The sequence below is a fragment of the Meriones unguiculatus genome, chromosome 11 (genome assembly GCF_030254825.1).
Source record: "Meriones unguiculatus strain TT.TT164.6M chromosome 11, Bangor_MerUng_6.1, whole genome shotgun sequence".
Classification (NCBI taxonomy): Eukaryota; Metazoa; Chordata; class Mammalia; order Rodentia; family Muridae; genus Meriones; species Meriones unguiculatus.
The window spans coordinates 111,212,246-111,234,382 of record NC_083359.1 but is presented as its reverse complement, the minus strand read 5'-3'; the positions used below and the strand labels follow the sequence as shown (position 1 = coordinate 111,234,382).

General features: G+C 39.3%; 1 protein-coding gene and 1 non-coding gene across 6 annotated transcripts in view; both read left to right on the top strand.

Annotated features, from left to right (window-relative positions):
- Nucleotides 1–22,137, top strand: part of Syt14 (synaptotagmin 14) — a 151,694-nt gene that overhangs the window by 51,747 nt on the left and 77,810 nt on the right. For 2 of the 5 annotated variants that reach the window (XM_060364952.1, XM_060364951.1), the window contains exons 1-3: nt 3,335–3,455; nt 5,113–6,502; nt 9,379–9,594. In XM_060364952.1, the coding sequence (XP_060220935.1) occupies nt 5,434–6,502; nt 9,379–9,594 (1,285 nt within the window). In that variant the 5' untranslated portion in view covers nt 3,335–3,455; nt 5,113–5,433. Of the gene's footprint in view, nt 1–3,290; nt 3,456–5,112; nt 6,503–9,378; nt 9,595–22,137 lie in introns of those variants that run through there. The other 3 variants (XM_021645446.2, XM_021645447.2, XM_060364953.1) reach the window with 2 other exon arrangements.
- Nucleotides 790–893, top strand: LOC132646660 (U6 spliceosomal RNA). Its single transcript, XR_009584908.1, has one exon. It is a non-coding gene; the product is annotated as a U6 spliceosomal RNA (small nuclear RNA).

Sequence of the window (22,137 nt, the reverse complement as noted above, 5' to 3'; positions counted from 1 at the left end):
TTTTTTAGCCTATATAAAAGCCAAACTGTATATATATGCAGTTAGTGTTGTGGTTTCAGGCAGCAGCTTTCCCCTGCTTTTATATTTAGGTTGGCATCTAGGGAGCAATACAGTGCTTAAGACAATGGACTCAAGTCAGAATGTGTGCGTTCAGACTGAGGTTCTATCACTCTATGGACTTTTGACTTTGGCAAGCCCTGTTTAGCTATCTATTCTGAGACAGAAGTCATTGTTTAGTGCTTAACTATTATAAATTTGTTCTGAATATTTTAAAATGAGTGCAATTCCTAGTGGAGAAAGTTTTTTTTTTTTTAATTTTTTATTTATTTATCCAAAGATACAGCATGTAAATTTGTAGTGAATAGATTGACAACTAAGAAAGCCTCAAATTTGAGTTTTTGGCTTAATCTTAGAGGGTTTTAAAATGGAATAAGAGGAACAAATGAGGAAAGCCCCCAAGTCTTTTATAACTAACCCTACCCTCACAAGAATAGCATGCTCATATTCTTCTCTGAAATACTGTTGACATTTCTAACATATCACATCAAACTACACCCAGTATTTTTCCTGAAATTTCTTCCTCAACATGCCTCTTTATGCCATGCTGTACAAAAATACTTTTCCTCTCATATTTTTTATTTTGGTTAATGGCACTTATGTCTACCTGACCATTCAGTTTGGAATTAGAATTATCCTCAGCTGTTCCTCATCTTCTGCATCCTGCTGATTGGGTCATTACTTTCTTTGAACAAAAATTAGAATTCATCCTTTTCTCTGCCACCATTGCCACAGCTTCAGCAGCACGTATGCTAAAAATTGGAATGATACAGACAATATTAGCATGGCCCCTGCACAAGGATGACACATAAATTCCTGAAGCGTTCCATAATTTTAAATCAGAAGGGCCTGGGCAGATATCATGCAGATGCTAAGAGAGCCCAGATGCCAACTCAGACTACTACACCCAGCAAAACTTTCAATCAACATAGATGGAGAAAACAAAATATTCTGTAACATAACTAAATTTAAACAATAAATTCGCAGCAGCCCAGCCCAGCAGAAGCGTTCTCGTAGTGTTGCAGCTGTAAGTCCCTGTCTTACTCTATTCTTCATTTCAACCAGTGGACATTTTCAAGACATGTCCGTTATAGCCCTGTTGCTCCAAGTTCAGAATCTGCAGGGTAATAGCTAAGACTCTTTGACAGGTTGAAGCTTGCTTTCTTCTTCACTTTCAGTTCTCATAATATATTCTTGGTCTTTCCAGAGCACATGTTCTCCCACTAATTCACTCTCTCTCTCTCTCTCTCTCTCTCTCTCTCTCTCTCTCTCTCTCTGCCACCTGATGCTGTTAGGTACACGGAGGAGAGAGAAGTAAATATAACAGCTATGACTGTTATTCTTCAGTGGCTTTGGAATGTTGTATCTTTGGCTATGGTAGTCCATCTGCCCTTTCCATTTATAGAGTCCTCAGTAGTCTTTTGACCTACACTCAAGTACATCTTAACTCTAGACTGTTCTCTGACCCTCACAGGGTGCTTCTTCTGTCCATACGATGAGTTTATATTCCTGTCTGTGTTACAGAGCTAAGCCTTTTATTAGGCTCACTAGTTTAGAGTTGAACTTTCCATGAAGTTCAATTTACAGATTTACAAAGTGGAAGGAGGAAGATAAAAGTAATATAGAAGTAAGTTGGGGACAGGGGATAGGGAAGCTGAAGAGGAGTTGAGAAGGCGGGAGAGACACTGAGCACTGGTAGAAAGCACAGCTCCTAGCAGTTTTGGTTTTGAGGTGGCCACGTGGTTCATGTCTCTACGCATCTGTTTATGATGGGAATGGTCATTGGATCTTGGTCACATGATATGTACTGTATGTACTTGCTGCTGCCAGATCCTCCATTGTTATTGACCCTCGTTTACAGTGTCACCTCTGCTTTGTCTTTTGCAACCCAGCTGACCCAAACTGTAATGTCATACTCTGTTCTACTTAGGCTGCGCCTAACTTTCATGATAGTGAAAGCTAGCAGATAAGAGCACTAATCATTCACCAGTTAGTGACCTGGTTTGTAGCCAATGAGCTCTGCTTAAAGACTCCTGGGGGAGATCACATGGTAGGTGTTACTGAGGCAGTGGAGGGAGTAGGTCATACTTCACGGGGAATATCTGAGATTTGAGACACATGCACTCATACTTGCAAAGTACCAAGCAAGCAAAAGCGTGGTCCTTGTTTAGCTCCGGATGACTGGTGCAGTGCCCGGCAACGGAGGTCTGAAAGGACAGTGACATTGCTGGAGGTGGGAGGCCAGCTCTCCCTGGGTGGCAATGGATGTTCTCTTGAGACTAAATTGATTTTAGCCTGATAGCGCTTCATACCAAAATCTCATCCTGCTTCTAGAATATAACATCATATCCTATTTCTAGGATTCACAATATCTTTGCTTCATCTTGGAATAGTATTAACTTGTCTAAGCTCTGTTAGTTTCTAAGATGTGGCCACAGAAGCCATAGCTTTCAGAAAAGCACATTTGACCTCAGTGCTATATCCTAGTGCTCCTAAGTGGATTTCATGGTTCTTGCAATCCTATAGTTTCCCAGTCATAGTCTGTACTATGCCGGGTTCTAGCTGCCTCCATTATAGGTGTGCAGAAAATGAGGGGTTTGGGGTAGGTAGGACAGTCTCTTGGTACTTGGCTGATAGATAGTTCAGTGATATTATTGTATGAGTTAAATAATATGAGGGATGGGATGGGCATTTCAGAGAAGAGGAAGAGGAGGAGTAAAACCCAAAACTGTGTTCATTTCAAGAACAGACTAGACCCATTTGACTGGTGTGTATTGGTAGGAGGGGTTAAAACTTAAATGTCTAATTAGGTATGCCAGTGTTTAAAAAATAGGTCCAGAAAAGCCTTCAGAAACAATAATAATAGTTCATGCTCTCAGAATTTTTATGCATGAAAAATAATTTTTAAATAATTTTTTTTTCTAATTTTTGCTTTTTTTTATAATACTCTTCATGGATTTAAAATTTGTTAGCTACTTATGTTTTAGACTGTTTTTTAAATTCCTTCAATATATTTATTTAAAACATTTTGAAAAATTTTGAATGATTGTTGTTTAATGTATTGAAAATTATCCTTAAATTTTGTGGGTTTTCTTACAAACTATTTTAAGTTATGACATTTTAAAAGTAGTTGACATTAGTTAGCAATCTATCTAGTGTACATTGGTAAATTCCTTTTTATTCATGGCCTAGAGAAAACAAAATGCTGACAGCTGTGACTTTCTTTTCTCTAGTCTCTCCAGAGGCAGTTGGATTTTTGTCAGCGGTTGGGGTGTTTATTGTCTTGATGCTGCTCCTTTTTCTCTATATTAATAAGAAGTTCTGTTTTGAAAATGTTGGAGGGTTTCCAGATCTTGGTTCAGAATACAATACACAGAAGAATTCACAAGATAAAATGTGTAAGTATCATGTCATCATTTCTTTATTTATGCTGTTCCTTGTTTTAATAAGTACTGTGAGAAGGCTGCCTTTGGTACATGACAATCAACATTTGAACATCTACTTTGTAAGTCTGAAATATCTGTTAAGTAATTATGTTCAGGTCTCCTGTTGCATAAAGATTGTTAAGCTGCTACATACAGGTAGCGTCTATTACTGCAAAATAATGCTTTTGCTCTTTGTTTACAAGGCATGGCTTTGCGCTTATCCTGTGAGTAAATGTACTAAGAAGGGAAGCCTGGGCTGCTTCTCAGGAGAGCTCTCCCAGTATCCTCATCAAGCTTTTGATGCACTCCCTCTTTGTCTTAGCTGCCGTCATTCTCAGCTGGGGTGATTTGGCGCTGTGTCCCGGGACAGCACAGATTGTGCTCTAATGTTCCTAGATCCTAGGGGACTTGGGGGCCCTAATACTGGTGTCCCCATTTTAGAGAGGTTTTAAAAGTATTATTACAGGAGCTTTGTATTTCCTGTTTCAAATATTGGCTGACATAAATGATAGTGGAGGAAGTTGAGAATGATGAAACCAAGGTGTTAATTTTGAAGAGTTTTGAAAAATGAGAGCAGAGGAGCCAGACGTTCCTTTTCTCTTCTGATAACCTAAAAGGTGGCACCCCCTTATTTATAAAGATCTTGAAATTGCCAGATTACATTTGATTTTCATGTTAGAAACTGTGCTGCATTACATGGTTTTGACTTGTTTTTGTGTTTCTGTTTTACACCAGCCCTGTGAGTCACTCATTTGTGTGAGTGACCTGTTTAAAAATCAGTCTGTCTCCATGTCTCCCTCCCTCCTTCCCTTCCTCCATTCTTCTTTCTTGTCTCTTCCTCCCTCCTTCTTCCCAAAACCCCTATCAGCTTTCTATCCCTTTCTGGTTCAGCTTTCCTGGATTTTCTTTTATGTCTTTAAATTCCAAAGAGCTTTTGTTGATGTAGATTTTATATATATATATATATATATATGTGTGTGTGTGTGTGTGTGTGTGTGTGTGTGTGTGTGTGTTATGCTGGAACTCTGCTACTGAGCTGCATTCTCTCAGCCTCTATGAATTAAAAACAAAGTACTAACAATAAGATCTTTATATGTGAATATAAGTAATATTTAAAGTTTTTAAAAAATACCTTTCAAACCAAAAGAAAAATTTGTAGAGAAGAGTGACAGTGTCATATACATTTTATATAGGTCCGTTAGGACTGGCACAACAAGAGTCAACTTGGTTCTGGTGTCTGACGCTGACATGTGGGAAACCTCAGTTTGCACTTGTAGGCAGGGGAGAGTGGAGACATTAAACAGCCCTTCCCTGTGCTCATAGTGTGACCTGAGATCTCCCAGATATCCTGTTGTTTTGCTTTCACTTGTTAAAGTAAAAATGGCATTCCCCTTATAAAGCACCGTCCATCAAATAAGAGTAAATATCTCTGTCACAGTGTCTTGGAAATGCCATTCAGCAGACGCGCTCCCTGTTCTTATCACTTTGTAAAAATGTTTAGGTATTTTCCTGTAAGTACAATTTTTAATTTGAAATATTGGTAGTCTGTTAATAGGTTTATTCCCTTATGCTGACTCTTAGCAAATAAGCAAGTTCATAATAAAAATCCTTTCTATACTTCTTCTTTCAGGTATAGACTAAATACCCAATAGTATTTGAGGGAAAAATAATGTCTTGCTGCTGTTTTGATAGCTATGGAGTGGGAAAAGATGTCATTACACTTGAACCAAATGATTTGATTTTTATTTTTTCCGGAGGAGTCTTTACTTCAACGTATTTCTTCCAGTGCTTATTACATTTACAGAAAGATTAAAAGACACAGTGTGAAATACTTGTATCATGCTAATTATAGCAACATTTAAGTAAATGTTAAATTCACATCTCAAAGTAGTTGATATTTTGAGAAGAGAAAATTCCATTATTGCACCTTTTAGGAACACGGAACTGGAAAATGGCATTTTTCAAAAATTTTCAGCAGAGCCTGCCTTCAGTGTCCTCCTTGGTAGACACAATCAGTAGTGCCGTAGAAGATTTGAGCACTGCAGTTGGGGAAGTCAGCTATGCCATAACTGACTCAGTCGCTGGGCAGGTGGCAAATATGATGCATGGCTTTTGCCCAGAGGAGGAAAGCTGCTCAGCAGAACAGGCTACAGGGTCTTCTGAAGGAAAAAATGCAGTATTGCAGGATACCAACAGAAATACTGCTTGTCAGAAAACACACTCTGACTTAGAGCGCGAGGCAAAGCCAATAACCTGGTGCAGCAGTGGAGCTCCACAAAAGCAAGAAGAGATTCATGAGCAGGGGGTTAAAGTTCACGAAGGGCAGTGCTCGCCCACAGAGTGCCAGGAAACTGGAGAGGCCGGCGGTGCTGCTTTGAGAGGCCTCAGGAGTGACGGGCTGTCATCCGTCAAGCAGGGCGCAAGGGCCTCCCCCTCTTGTCATGCACTGGAATGCACTGACAGATGTGAAACAGCTGGAATCGGAAGCTCCACAAATGCTAAGCCTGATTTAAAGGAGGTAAGTTATCAAGTGAATGGAAGTCTGAACACCAGTGGACAAAACATTCTGTCTGAGCAGAGCTGCAAGGCCACAGGTAACCCTAAAGCCAGATCGCAGCATGCACCCATGGGAAGAGAGCAAGAGGACTTGAGGGACTTCACTAAAAATAAACATTTTACTGATTTAAAGTATTCTGACCATGTAGAAGAGGCTGAAGAACAGAATAAGCATGCAGGATTCAAAGGGAATGAATGTTCAGAAAAGAAGTCTTCTCCAGAAGATCCCACAGGAAGTAACAGGTGCAGGGCACGGAAGTCCACTGTGGAGGAGTACACAGGTTCAGTTCCACCAGCAAATTGTACAAATAAGTTTCCTGGGAAAATCAAAGAAAAAATGAAACCAGCAAGATACTACAAAGTAAAAGGAGACATAAAAGCAAAGAAAAACGACGCTAACTCTGCTAAGAGAGGAACAGCAAAGAGTAAAGTTGGCAAATATTCTAAAATATTACCAGAAAAAGGTGAGGTCTCCTAATGTTGGTTTGAGTGGTTAAATTTTCTCTTGATTTAAAACTAAAAAAACATTTCTCAACTTTTTTTTCCTATGTCTATATATCTAGTTTAAATTTTTCTTGAATCTTCTTACTTAGAGATATTTTTAGAGACATTAAGATTTTTTCAGCAATTTTTAGATAGTTTATGGTACTTTACATTGCCAGGTAGTGCCTATGACCCCACAGTGTCCGAGGCCTCTCCAGCAGCCCTAATGCTTGTCTTTCTTTTCTGTGTTCTTGCGACTAGAGCTCCACTGTGCAGCTCTACTTGCCTGAACCTCCTCATACAGCCCAGACTGGCCTTGAGCCGGAGCTGCTCCTGCCTAAGCCTCCACTCACTGAGATTAGTGTGTAAACCACCACACACTCTTCCTAGTTTTAGTTACAATTTATTTTAAGGCTAGAAATTTCATGTGTAGCATAATTGGAACTTATTTGGTATAATACATATTTAAACATTTGTCTTATTTTGTAACTATATCTTGAGTTGGTTATATAACATTGCTCTACACATATACCAATGAGGATCTATGTAAAATATTTTATATTTTTCTTGAAACCAATTGCTCCTATATTGTTAAATAACATGCTTCTGGATATGTCTCTATTCATTTAGCTATACCTTAAAACTTTCATGAGACTGCTACAGTTTGTAATAACTGTACATGAGCAATGCATTATTATTTATGAGTCCTTTATGTAGAATTAAGATTGTAAGTATAGTGTTCAGCTACAATATTTGTGACAGTTTTCAAAGCATCATTGCAGTGCATACTGCTGACAGTTGCTTCCAGTATTTCTTTATCACTTCTTTACTGGTGATCTGATTAGAAGGTCCCTAAAATACTGGCGTTTGTTTATAAAATGTAGCTTTCTATAAACTTAAATTCTCATTAATATAAGAACTGGAGTAGTAGCCATGAAGGTAATGGAAGACTTAATTTTGCTATATGATTTCATTCATCAGTAAGAGAGCTCTGCTCTGAACAGTGAGCTTTTAACTGTTTGCATAGAAGCTCATCCCAGACTGATGGGCTAATTAAAAAAAAATACAATGTGAAGATGTGTTCATTGTAGGGTTCATTCTCATTGTAGCTGTGATTCCTTGGGCTTCAGTGGCCTTCTGTAGTTCTGGCAGCCTTACTACTTATGAAGAAACAAAAGTAACAGATCCTTTAGAGAATGACAGTGGGATGCTACCAGGAGTAAAGAGAGTTGCAGCTTCACTGCAAGATTTCCTGTTTGTTTTGCCTTGTTTTTTGTTGAGGAGCATTCTGTTATCTCAGGAAACCAAAGTCTCTCAAGTATCCCAAAGAAGAGTCAAATCTTGACCTTAATTAGTCCCATGAGCAAACTGCAAGTGTTTGGCCCATATGTTAACCTTTCCATTTAGTTGTACTGTCATGTTCCTAGCATCAGTGTAGTAGGCTTGCACTACACTGTGGGAGATTTAAGCTAAGGAAGAGAACAGTTTCTCTGATTTTGTGGGTAAGGCATTCCGAACAGAGGAAGTCTGGCTGCAGAGGGTTGCAAGAGGGTGCCTCCTTGGGGAGCTCACCCAGCGTTCCTGCTGCCTTAGGCCTCACTCTGGTGTCTCACAAGACATCCACCCTCCAAGCTGGGTGTCAGAAGGGCTTGGTTTAGTTACAAAGCCTTGTTTAGTCAGATCGTTGGAGATGGTGAGTTGGGGTGTCTGCATTGTTCAGGATTAACCACCAGTCACATATGACTGTACACACTGTAAGTGTGACTGGAAATTGAGGAGGTTGGATGGAATCTGTTCAGATATCATGAGTAATGAACTCTTAACTTCTCTGCTGTTTCTTAGAGAATATAAACTTTATGTTTCTTAAAAGGGTTAAAATTTAGTTATGATTAAATAAAATTTTCCTATTTTAATTTTTCAGTGGTTGTGTTAGAAGTTTGATGTATATCCTATCTATATTTCTATCTGTATTTCTCCTGTCTGTGTAGACTGCATGTTGAAGTATGTATAATATCTATCAAATAAAAATATACTTGCACCTTCTGCTTCTTCCTTGTGAGCTATAGGCACACCCACTCACTTTGTGGGCTGTGTAGCCCTAGTGTGTTGAATGGATGTGCTCTCACCTGCCTAACCACACACAGCCCAATGACAGGCATTTGTTTATGTATTTGTTTTCTTTTGCTATCAACATATTTCAAAAACATATTTCTATGCTCGCTTAGTTAGAAATGGACTCAGCAAGTTCCTAGAAATGGAACTTTCAGAGATCACACAAAGTTTGATGTTGGATTTTTGATGTTTTCTCTGTAGAAAGCTTGTACCAGTTGCAACCCCAGTGTGTCTGTGTCCTCCCTCTTCCCTGTCTCACTGTTAGCCTAAAGCATTTCTAGTTCTGGAGATATGGACCAGAAATAGAACATTCTTTTACTCCAGTCCGTAAGAACTGACAGCACTTATAATTCCATTTGTATATGACAGATCCTTTACAAAATTGTGCATCGAGACAACTATACTTTCCTTTGTACCTGAAAAGGTTATGCACCCCTGTGACTAAGATTATTTATATGATTAGAATAGAGAGTGTGACATTTTCTAGTAACTTGTGTGAAAAATACATTTTCTAAAGCTAAAATTTGGGAAAGTATGTACAAACACACATTAATGTTATACTTCCAATTCAGTTTAAAGGATTGTCAAGAATTTCAGTAATTTTAAGGATTCTAATTAGTTTCACCCTGTGTGTATGTACCCTCACACGTTTGTGTTTGTATGTATATGAAATAAACTCATTTTACTAAATTTCCATATTTAGGTATATTAAAATTATAATTTCTTCTCACTTTTATCCAAATAGATAATTCCTATATGGACAGAGATGAGCCTGGTTCATCCTCTGAAAGTGAAGATGAAGCGCTGGGTAAATACCATGAGGCCTTGTCCAGAACACACACTTCCAGGTGGCCCCTGGTAGACTCTAGACACAAGAACTACGCCTGGGAAACGAGGCAGAAGTACAGCCCACTGTCTGCAGAGTATGACGGGTACAGCAGCGAAGCATCCATGGAGGATGGTAAGAAAGTTCTTTTTTTTTTTTTTTTTTTAAATAAAACACTATTATGTTAGATGATTTGTGCCTAAAATTCTAGGCGCCTGTGGATGCACACTGAGAGGAGCAGTGCCGAGTTCTGTTTGAGTGTAACCCAAATAGAAAGTCTGGGCTGCTGAGAACTACCTCTAAATCCCCAGAAGCCCAAGCTAGACAGTCGAGTCAGTGTTGTCACTGGAGCTCTTACGCGCAGAGGACACACTGACAGCAGTGAGGTGGGGCGGGAATGTGCCGTCCTCAGGTGTGGGCAGTTCTCCTCTGCCTGCGACAAAAGCCAGCAGGGTCTGAGTGAGCACAGTGTCCAGCACCAACCTGTCTGGGAACGAGCAGTGCTATACTATACTGTACTGTACTGTTTTAAAGCAATACAAGCAATTTTCAAGGGTTTCGAGTATTTTGTTACTAATTGATTTCACTTTTTGCTGACATGGACTTCAGAACAAAATCTGTGCAGAAGACACAAAGTTTGAGATTGAACAGAGGATCGCCAGTTAGTCAGGCTGGCTGGGCTGAGCTCTCAGGACGTCAGTCCTGCCTCCCAGTCCTGTGTTTTCAGGCCACACAGCCACGTGTGTGCTGGGGATTTGAGTCCGGTTCTTAGGCTCTCACGGGAAGCTCGCCCTCACCGAGCCGTCTCCCACATTGTCACATTTAACATTTATTTACCACAGTTTAGCAGAAGCTAAGGTTATCCTAGCATCATAGGTAGAATTGAGTCTTAACCTAAAGTCGCACAGAGAGTTACTGAAAATTGACCCGTTTAGGTCCGTGGCCAAGTTAATCTCCTGCTCTAGCGTTATGGCCCCTTCACACGGGACAGCATGCGTGACAGGTGCTCTACAAACAAATGTTTCTCCTCTAGGTGGCACGTCCCTTTAATGCCAGCACTTGGGAGGCAGAGGCAGGTCTGTGAGTGTGAGAGCAGCGTGCTCTACAGAGTGAGTTCCAGGACAGCCAAGGCTACACAGAGAAACCCTTTCTCAATCTCCCCCTGACCATTTTTCCCCCCTTAGGAAAGTAAACATTAAAATCATTTATCAAATTTCTTTTGTTCTCAATTTTACTTTTATTATATCCTTAAAGCTAAAAACATTTTGCAACCAGTCTGCCTTATTTTAGAAGGATCAGATTCCAATCCAGTTTTTAGATGTCTGATTATTTAGTGCCAACACCTAGAGTTCTACTCAAGCTAATTAATACTTCCCATTTTTATATTGAATAGGAGAGTTCTAGTCAAGAAAATTGTTTATAACATTTCATTCGTAGTTTACCAAAGCTATTCCCATACATTATAAAAACTTTATTATTAAGCTTACCTATTATCTTGGGGGACAGATTAATTTAAAACACTGTTAAAGGCAGTTCTCAGCCTGAGTGGATGTTAGGTACATAAACACAGACAAAGATCTGTAATTCTTTTTCCTTTATTGCTACATCAAAAGCTTCGTGCAGTTAAATTTAATGTTGTTTTAAAATTAGGGCCACTAAAGCATAGTACTTTGTTCCTCTTAAAAGTTTATTTTGGGGATTGGTGAGATGGCTCAGTGGGTAAAGGTACCTGCTACCATGAGTTCAAACCCAGGACCCTCACGGTAGAGAGAACCGGCTGCAGGCACTTTTCCTCTGACTCCCACAGGCACACTGTGGCAACTGCAGCCACACACAGAGTAACAAAAATAACTTCTAAATTTTATGTTGAAATAATTTAAAACTTAAAAGAAATAAAACTCATATTTTCTGCATGCAATTTGACAGTTTCATAAAGATTGTTGTATTAATTTTTATGTGAAAAAGATAGGAAAAATATATATGACATATTTATATATAATAAACAGATATATGATATATTTTTTCCAGAAATCTTTAAAGTAAAATATGTTTAGAGGGCTGAAAATGTAGCTCAGTGCCCTGGTTAGTATCCAGCAATGTCCTCACCAAAGTAAATAATTAAATATAAATTAAATAAAATAAATAATTAAAAATAAAGACATTTGGAACTTAGAATACTTAAGGGAACGTTTATTACAATGCTTATTTAGCTTTCTGGTAAAATTTGATTTCAAGTTTTTGTTTAGCATATTTATCTTCAGAAGAATATTATTTTAGGCTTTTTGAAAAGAAAAGATTGCTTTATTTTATTTCTTATATGTGAGTGTTTACCCACGTGCGTGTGTACCACATGTGTGCGGTGTCCTTGGAGGCTAGAAGGAGGTGTCAGATCTGTGGAGCTGGAGTGTCAGCTGACTGGTAGCTCTTATGTGGACGCTGGGAATCGAACCACGTCCTCTTCCTGGAAGCATGTGCTCTTACAACCAAGCAATTTCTTCAGCCCTCCATTTCCATGTGTGCAGGTCAGCGTTGTTAAGGACTGTTCCTGCTGTCAGTAGCTGGCCTTTTGGCCTCTGCAGGACTCTCTCTGTGAGTGACTGGCTTATTTCCCCTGCAGACTTTCTTTTGGCTCGGTCTCATGCTATTGCATGTATGTGTCACATTTTGCTTCTCCACTCATCTGTGGGTAGATACTTGAGTTGTGTCTACATTTGGTGGTTATGACTAACACTGCTATAAACATAAGAAGATAAACATCTACTGGAGACACCCTGCTTTCCTGTTTTTGAGTTACACTCAGAAAGGAAATTGATGGATAATATAGTAATTTTCTTTTTTAATACTTTGAGGAACTATCGTGCTGTTTTCCGTGGTGGCCTAACCATCTTACATTCTCTCCATCAGTGTGCAGAAGGGTCTAGTTTCAATATGACCTCACGAAGATTTTCATTTTTGATGGATGTGATAGCTGTCCTGGTGGGCTGAGGTGGTATGTCATTGGAGACTTGATTTGCGTTTTCCTGAGGGAGTGGGAGGGTGAACACCTTGTCATGTGCTGCTGGTTTCTCGTATGTCTGTTCGTGTTCTTTCCTGTTTGAACTGGGTTATTTGGAGGTCGCTCTGTATTCTGGGTATTGATTCCATAGTAAAAATATGCAATTATCTTCTCTCATGGAGTAGGTTACATTTCTACTTGGGCATCTTTTGATTTTGTGTTGTTTAGTGTGTCTCCTGTCTCCTCTTTCCCTTCTGTTGCCTTTGTCTTTGCTGTAATGTCTAAAGACGTGCCAGATCTAGAACTATGAGCTTTACCCCTCTTTTTATTTAAGAATTTAATAGTTTTGCGTATGATATTACATGATATGCAGAAAGATGTTTGGTGTAGCAGCACCATGTGCTGAGAACACTCATTTCCCCATTGATGATATCTGTGCACTCGTCACAGTTATTTGACCATACACATGATTTCTGAACCTGTCATCTTACTCCATTAGTATGTACAGTTGTCTTTACCCAGCACCATGCTATTTGATTTCTATAGCTTCATAGTAGGTTTTGAAACCGGGAAGCAGGAAACCTTTAGTTTTGCTTTTATTTTTAAGAGATGAAGGTCATTTGGGATTCTGTATATCCTACATGTATATGTATGAAAGCCATCATTTGCAGTCTATAGAAAAATATCTATGTTATCTGTAGATCGCCTTGGGTTTTATTAGCATTTTTACCAATATTAAATGCTGTAAACATGGTGTATCTTTTCATTTATTTATGTCTTTAATTTTATTTGGGAAATTTTTTGTAGTTTTTATTGTAAGATTTTTACCTCCTTAAATTAATTCCCGAGTATTAAAACATTCCTTATTATTAAAATTCTTCCTTGTACTATTGCAAATAGACTTGTTTTCTTAATTTCCTTTCCTAGTTGCTTATCATTAGTGTACAGAGTTGCAGTTTTTTGAGTATTGGTCTTGTATTCTGTTTTATTGCTGAAATTATTCATTCTAATAGTATTTTATAATGTGTGGAACCTGCAGGGTTTTTATATAGACTGTAAGACCATTTGTGAACAAAACATTTTACTTCTTGTTTTCCTTAGTAGATGCCCTGCACATACTTTTTTCTTAGCTTTTCTTAATCACTCTAGTTAGTTGCTCCAGATTGAGTAGGTGTGGCAAAAGGCAGGCCTCATTTCCAAGCTTATAGTTTCTGTCACTGAGTGGTCGAAGTGGGCTTTTCCTGCTTGGCTTTATGTTGAGATAGTTTTTACTCTTCCTAGGATGTTGAATGTTTTTATCATGGAAAACTACTCAATTCTGTCAAGTGCTTTTTCTAAATCAATTGAAATTATCTATTTTGAGGTGTAGGTGTTTTATCCTTTCCATTGCTATGATAAAATAAAATACCCATAAAAACAATTTTAAAGGGGAAAGTTTTGTTTTGACCCATAGTTACAGAAGCTCTAGTCATCACTTGGCTCCGTCTCTGGGTTTGTTTTGAGGCAGAGCAACATGGGAGAGAAGCACGGCCTCATCGCAGCTTTGATGACAACATACTCCCTTCCAGGGCACACCCAGTGTCTGTCTTCTAGTAGCCAATCTCATTGATGGCCCCAAGGTATAAATTGACTGATGTTGATCCACTGATGAGGTTAGAACACTTATGAACCAGTCACTTTCCAAAAGTCCACTATAGGGCATCCAGTCCTATTATATACACAAACCTTACACCAACCATAACTGTAGTTTCCCTTCATTCTGATAGCATGGTTTCTTATATTGATTGAACTATCTTTGCATTCTGGGAACTTGGTTATTAAGTTAAATTCTTTTAATATATTGCTGAATTCTGTTGGCTGGTATTTTGTTGAAGATTTTGACACCAGTATTTTTTTCACAAAGGGTATTAGTTTGCAGTGTTGTGGTATATCTGTCCTTTTCTGGCTTTGAGACCAAAATAATGCTTACATAACAGAATGATGGGCTGCTTTTAACACTTCAATTTTCTGGAAAAGTTTGAGAATGATTAATATTAAATCTTCTTTAAATGTCTGGAGAAATTTATTGATTAGTGTGCTGTGCAACTAGCAGGAAATGTCTGCATAGAAGTCCACCCAGAGGATAATGCTAGCGCGGGAGGAAGGGAGAGCTCACCAGGCAGAGTAAAGTTTGCCCACTCTGCGTTACTTCCTAATGTTTCTTTGTGTGTGTGTGTGTGTGTGTGTGTGTGTGTGTGTGTGTGTATGTGGGAGTGGTGCTGTATGCACACATGTTGGGAAGCGTATGTACCCTTGCACACTTGAGGAAGTCAGAAGAGGACCTCAAGAGCAAGAGGACTCTTACTTTATCAGTCTCTACCGTATTCTTCTGGGACAGGCCCCTTCACTGAACAACACACCGTGCTGTGGTCAACAAGCCCTGAACTGCTGTCTCTGCCCTTGAAGTACTGGGGTTGCAGGTGCACAGGTGGCCACACTCAGCCTTGAATGTGCATGATGGGAGCTGGACACACTGCAGATGCGCTTGGGTAGGTGTGCAAGAGACACACACAGACCACCACAATGACAGGGAAGGGGAGCTTGACTCTGTTGCTGTGCTTCCTCGGTCTGAATCAAGCTCTACCACTTTCATGCTCCAGTTTCCTCACATGGTAAGTGGATACAGTGATTAGTGATGTCCAGGCACATTGATACCCATTTATGTTGCTAGTCATTGAAAAGTGTTCAATAAGAGCCCTCTTTTTATCGATAAAATTAATATTCTTTTCTGTCTTTGGCTGGGCATGCAATAAGTTTGTGGAATTCAGAGTTTCAAAAGGGAATACCCTGTTCAGGGCATGTTCCAGCCCCAAATCTACGGTTAATCTCCCTTCTTGTGGGAGTGCCTGCCGGCACCCTGGAAACGGAGCTTTGGGAGACTCCACCTCATCTTTCTTTCACTTACTTCTGTTTAACCTGCATTGGCCAGAGGAGCTACTGGGGGGAACTCAGGGAAGGAATTAGCCAGCGGCCACATCTTGAGGAGGCCAGATAGGCCTGAGTGCTAAGGTAGCCCCAATGCACCTAAAGGAGCTAGTGAGAAGGCCAACTCTTGAGTCTTTGTTGTATAAAAGAATGGGATTTATAGTGTTCCTTGCTTAGCTGTGACATCCCTGAGAGCGTTTACAAACGAAAGTAAAGTGGTGCTGTATCAGCCCCTGAGCTAATTACTGATTTTGGGTTGCTTATTAGCAAAACAAGGGAACTGTACATTATGTGTGGTTTGAATGAAAATGTCCCTGTTGACTCATTTCTTTGAACATTTGGTCCTCAGTTGGTGACATTATTTGGAGAGTGTAGAAAGAGTGGCCTGGCTGGAGGAAGTATGTCACTAGAGGCGGGCTTTGAGAGTGTAAAGGCAAGAGCCCCTCCAGTTTGCTCCCTCTGTGTGTGTTTGTGTTCAAAACGTGAACAGCTAGTGTCCTGTCTCAACCACCATCCCTGCTGTTGCCTCCACTTTGCCAGGTGGACTCCAACTCTCTGCTGTCAGCTTCTGTAAGTTGTCTTGGTCCTTGTATTTTATCACAGCAGCAGAAAGTAACTAACACAAACTATGACGACCAAAGTTTTCCTAGAGGCAAGAGGAGTGTAGGACAGGAGGTGATGGTGACTGTAGCGCATGAATCTTATGACTGTATTGAGAGTTGCCTTGTATGTGTTAGGTGAGAAAGTCCTGGTGTACAATAAATCTATTCTGTTTCTCTTCATCAAGGAAACAGAATTGTATTTGTATTTGCTCGTATTGAAAAGCAGTAGAACCCCTTTTGAAGATAGTGACTTGTGAAAAAGGGAGGGGTGACAGGTAAAAGACATCCACAGGTTCTGTAGCATTCTGTGCCTGATGACACAGAGCATTGATAAGTGAGGCAGAGAAACTTGCAGTGGAAAGGTTAAAAGGTCTAGGCCCATGGTCAGTGGGCCTGCAGTGATCAGGCCTATGCCCAGTGTAGAGAGTCACCTTGGCACTGTGGTACACCACACCTTAGCTAAGGCCCTCCAGGAAGGGCACCCTCTGGCTTTTACCGCCTTGGCACCGGAGGAATTGTTGCACCAAGCACGGCAGACATAGGCCAGGCTGTGCTAACAGTTCTCCAGAAGGTGCAGCATTCTGGTCTGTACGTTTTACAGACAGTCGAGAGCTGGGGGTTGCACGCAGTAGTGTAGGCCTTTAGCCTCAGTGCTTGAGAGGCAGGGGCAGGGGCAGACCAGTCTCCGTTAGTTCAAAGCCAGCCTGGTCTGTGGAGCGAGTTCAGGCCAAAGAGGCTACACACTGAGACCCTGTCTCAGAATAAATGAATAGATCTTGGGCTGGAGAGATGGCTCAGTGGTTAAGAGCACATACTGCTCTTGCAGAAGATCTGGGTTCTAGAACCCAAATGATGGCTCATAACTTTCCATAACTCCAGTTTCAGGCGATCTGATACTCTCTTCTGGCCTCAACATACATGTGGTACACATCTATTTCTACATGTAAACACTCATACACATAAGCTAAGCAGAGCTGGCAAGCCATAGCAAGCCAGGGGCCTGTCCCCTTTGAAAAGGCTGCAGTGGGAGCTAGACTTCTGGCAAATCCTATTTTACATAATAATAAAACTTAAATAAGTGTTTAAAATGTGTTCCAAGCACTTTTAACAGCTGAGTCACCTCACTAGCCTGCAAATAAAATATATTTTTAAAATGCCAATAAACAAAGATATATCCAGTTGGAAATGAAAAAGGTCATAGTGTATATTTACTCTTATAGTTTATTTATGGAGATACTTGTTTTTAAAAATAAAAAAAAATGTATTACACATAAAAATCACATTAATGTGAACAAGAAAAAGTTGAAATGTAGATTCTTATCTTCCAGTGTTGTGGTTGAAGTAGCATTTGGATGTAGAATTTGGAAGTCCATGCAAAGGTTGTATGTAGAGGTCCCCAATTTTTAAAATTCTATTTGAGGTAGAACATTTTCTATATGACTTCAGAATTTCTAAAACCTTAGGAAATTCTGTCTTTATTAATCATAACATATTTGGAAAATTTTATAGAAAATATATTTGTTCTTCAGAAACATTTTTTATCTTGATTATAGCTGATAATTATATAGTACAAAGAAAATTACTCATTTTTTCTTAAAATTATTTAATGTATGTTTATTGCCTCAGATCTTTATTAGTGCTGGATAAATACTCTACCACAGATTTACCCAGTCATTAATTGCTAACACCATAAGCACAGTTTTCACAAAGTATTTTTTAAAAACAGCTTTACTGTTTTATATTGTGCATATAAAATGTGTCCATTTTAAGTGTATTATTAAGGATAATGTTACTGTTTTATAGGTGTCATTCAGGTTTTGCAGCTTATTCATAATTATTCTCTCAGACACATGAATACTTTCTCCCTGTTCTCATCTTTAACCTCTGGAGCCATAGACCTACTTACGTCCATAAGCTGAAGACATTCATGTATTGAGAGCTGTTGTGTCTGGCTGTGTGAGTTGAGGGTCAGCTTTTGATGTTCTTTCTATTTCCGCCCGTCCTTCATTGAATCCAAGCACCATGTATCGTCTATCTCTTCAGCCATTGTTACATCTGCTTTTTTACCATTACAAATGGTGCCATGAAGTCTCCCATGAAAGTCCTTACGTGGCCTGAAGTATTCCAATGAGATGTTTGTGTCTAGTGGGTTACATAGAATTGTCAACCCTTGTTATGTGATGTCCATTCTGATTGTGACGAAACCAAAACAGTTTAATCGAGATTAAAACCAGGCAGTCTGATAGAGATATTTCCTGTTTCATAGGTGTCTTTATCACACCGCTCAACATAGTTAAGGGGTGATTCCCACTGATTGGTATTCTCCTCCAAGACTGTGTTATCTTCCTACACCAGAACTTAGTACATGCTGTTTTATCATTGAGCTTATGCTTAGTGTGTGTGTGTGTGTGTGTGTGTGTGTTAAAGAGAGGGAGAGAAAGGAGAGAAGAGAGAGAAAGGGAGAGAAAGCGAGGGAGACAGAAATGAAGATGTCAGATACTTTGCCTTATTTACCTTTGCTTTCCAAGAGTTGGTCCAAGTATCCACTAATTGTCTCTTAAGGTAAAGAGATAGTTTTCTTTAATTTTAATTTGGGTTTTTATTTTTAGGTATACTTCTCCCCTTATTGTTTATTCATCTTTCCCCTATCTTAGCTTGGAGAATTTTATGTAGATTTCACTTCTGATATGATTCTGGTTATCTTCCTGAGGATGATGGCAGTTTTAAGAAATCTTGATTGATAGTAGCTAGAGAATTGGAAATTTAAGTTGCACGTTATATGAATATAAATGACAAAGGTGCTCCCCTTGTGGACACTTGGCACACATGTTAGGTGTCTGTCAGGTCTGTGGTGTGCTCCACCAGGGGCCAGGTGATCAGTTGTTATTGCTGCTACTGACTTGCATTCAAGTGTGTGGTGTCCACTAAAGTGCTTTACGTTACAGCCCATTTCCACATCCTCAGGAGCAGGTTCTAGCCATTACTGGAGACTGACTCATCTGTTCCCTAGTCTCCCCTTTGTTTTAGAATTCACTGATGACTCTTGCCTAAATATATTAGCACTTTTTATTTAGTGCCATGCTCATTTGCTTTTTTTGTTACCTGTCCTTGTTACTGTTCATTCATATCCTAAGATTGTCTTGGCTGTTGACAAATTTGTTCACACTGATAACTGTTATCTTTAACATGTCCCCATAAAATTTTGAATACTTCATTACTTCACTTTATTTAGCAGAAAAAAAAAAAGAGTTCTCATGTATATTTTCCTTCTGGAGCCGGAGAATCAGCCATTTTTTCAGAAGCTCTCCTAACTTTTTGTGAGAGCTGGTACAAATGTATCAAAGCCTAGGTGTAACTGTCACTACTTCCAGCCACTGTGTGTGGACAAAGCTCATGTTAATACCATAATTCAAACCCAGCACCACAGAATTCTTTTCTCACTCAGGGTTTGTATCTACTTTCACCCATAAAACCATAATTATCTACAAAATTTATGTATTTAGTGATTTTTCTCATTTGTGATGTAAGGACTAGTCGATACGAACAAACTACATTAAATTAAATGAATTTGTAGTAGATTTGTGTTCACACATTACCCATATTAGGGGTGGCGAGACAGGAAGGTTAGGGCGCAGCAGGAAGGGTGCCTTACAAGCCTGGCAGCAGCAGCTCTGCTCCCGAAGCTCAGTAAGCTGGGAGACCAGAGCTGGCTGCACAGTTACGACACATCCAGATCAATAATGACAATAATTTTAATAAAAAATTTTAAATGTAAGACTAAAGAGATGGTTCTACAAGCATACAAACAAAATACTCATACATGTAAAATAAAGATAAATTCTTAAAAAGTATAATTACCTAAATTATAGCTAATTATTAGCTATAATATTATTAGCACTGAGGAGGCAGAAGCAGGAGGGTCACAATTGAAGGCCATCCTATTTACCTACTGAGATGTTGCCTTTATTATTATTTTTCCTTTTAAAAAGTACCTAATTTTTTTTTCTTTCATTGTGCTTTGTTACATTGGCTATAAACGTGGTTTAATTTATCCGTTTGTTATAGTCATGCTGGGTTTATTTTCTTTCCTTGTGAACAGTTCTATGTTTGACTATAAAACATAGTATAATTTAAAATAAAAGCTAAGTAGAAAGACTTACCTAGAAATAGCCCCCCCCCTTTTAATTAGTCTCACTGCATTCTCTTCGGCTATGCAGATGTCTACTTGTGTTAGTTTCTGGTTGATCTTTTACAAAATTCATATTTGTGTTATTTCCCTTCCCTTCATTGTTCCATAGAGGTAGCAAAGTCATGTATGTGTCTATGTATGTCTGTACACGTATGTGTTTTCCTCCTTTGATATTTCTTGGAGCTCGCTCCCTGTCTGGAGATCTTGCTCCTTTTCTACATTTACAGGTTCTACTCTTGACTAAGTACATAACTGTACTTTATTGTGGAATCACAGTATCTCACACAGTGCTTGTTGATTTGCAGTTTAATAAATTGATACATTTTATATTTAATTGAAACAATTATAAGCCTGATTTCTTGATAAAAATCTCTCTGATTCCTTCTTTTGAAATTTCTTGAGGTTGAGTCTTTAATGTGCTTTATGCGTTTCCTAATTTTCTGTTCATTCTGATTTGCCCACAAAAATGGGATAATCAATTATTTCTGTTTGACAGTTGTACGCCTACTTCCATGTAGCCTGAAAACAGAATCTGTCACACATGATATATTTTTAACTTTTATTAATTACACCTTATTCATTTTATATCAACCCATAAGCCCCTCCCTCCTCCCCTCCCAATCCCACCTTCTCTCCCCCTTCTTCACGCATGCCCCTCCCCAAGTCCACTGATAGGGGAGGCCCCCCTCTCCTTCCTTCTGATCTTAGTCTATCAAATCTCATCAGGAATGGCTGCATTGTCATCTTCCGTGGCCTGGTAAGGCTGCTCCCCACTCAGGGGGAGGTGATCAAAGAGCAGGCCAATCAGATTATGTCAGAGGCAGTCCCACTTTCCATTACTATGTAACCCACTTGGACACTAAATTGCCATGGGCTGCATCTGTGCAGGGGTTCTAAGTTATCTCCATGCATGATACTTGGTTGGAGTATGAGTCTCTGGGAAGACCCCTGTGTTCAAATTTCTGGTTCTGTTGCTCTCCTTGTGGAGTTCCTGTCCTTTCCAGATCTTACTATTTCCTACTTCTTACATAAGATTCCATGCACTCTGCCCAACAGTTGGCCATAAGTCTTAGCATCTGCTTTGATGCCTGCAGGACAGAGCCTTTTAGAGGTCATCTGTGGCAGGTTCCTAGGTTTTTTCCTGTTTTCTTCTTCTGATGTCCATCCTCTTTGCCTTTAGGAATGGGGATTGAGCATTTTAGTCAGAGTCCTCTTTCTTGATTAGTTTCTTTAGATGTACTGATTTTAGTAGGTTTATCCTATGTTATATATCTATATGAGTGAGTATATACCGTGTGTGTCTTTCTGCTTTTGGGACAGCTCACTCAGGATGATCCTTTCCAGTTCCTACCATTTACCTGCAAATTTCATGATTTCCTTTTTTTTTCATTGCAGAGTAATACTCCGTTGTGAAGATGTACCACAATTTCTGCATCTATTCTTCAGTTGAGGGGCATCTGGGCTGTTTCCAGCTTCTGGCTATTACAAATAAAGCTGCTCCAAACATAGTTGAGCAAATGTCCTTATTGTGTACTTGAGCCCCCTTTGGATATATGTCTAGGAGTGGTATGGCTGGATCTTGAGGAAGCGCTATTCCTAGTTGTCTGAGAAAGCGCCAGATTGATTTCCAGAGTGGTTGTATGAGTTTACATTCCCACCAGCAGTGGAGGAGGGTTCCCCTTTCTCCACAATCTCTTCAGCATGTGTTGTCACTTGAGTTTTTCATCTTGGCCATTCTTATGGGTGTAAGGTGAAATCTTAGGATCGTTTTCATTTGCATTTCCCTAATGGCTAATAAGGTTGAGCATTTCTTTTAAGTGTTTCTCTGCCATTCAATATTCCTCTACAGAGAATTCTCTGTTTAGCTCTGTTCCCATTTTTTAATTGGATTACTTGGTTTGCTGCTTTTCAGCTTCTTTAGTTCTTTA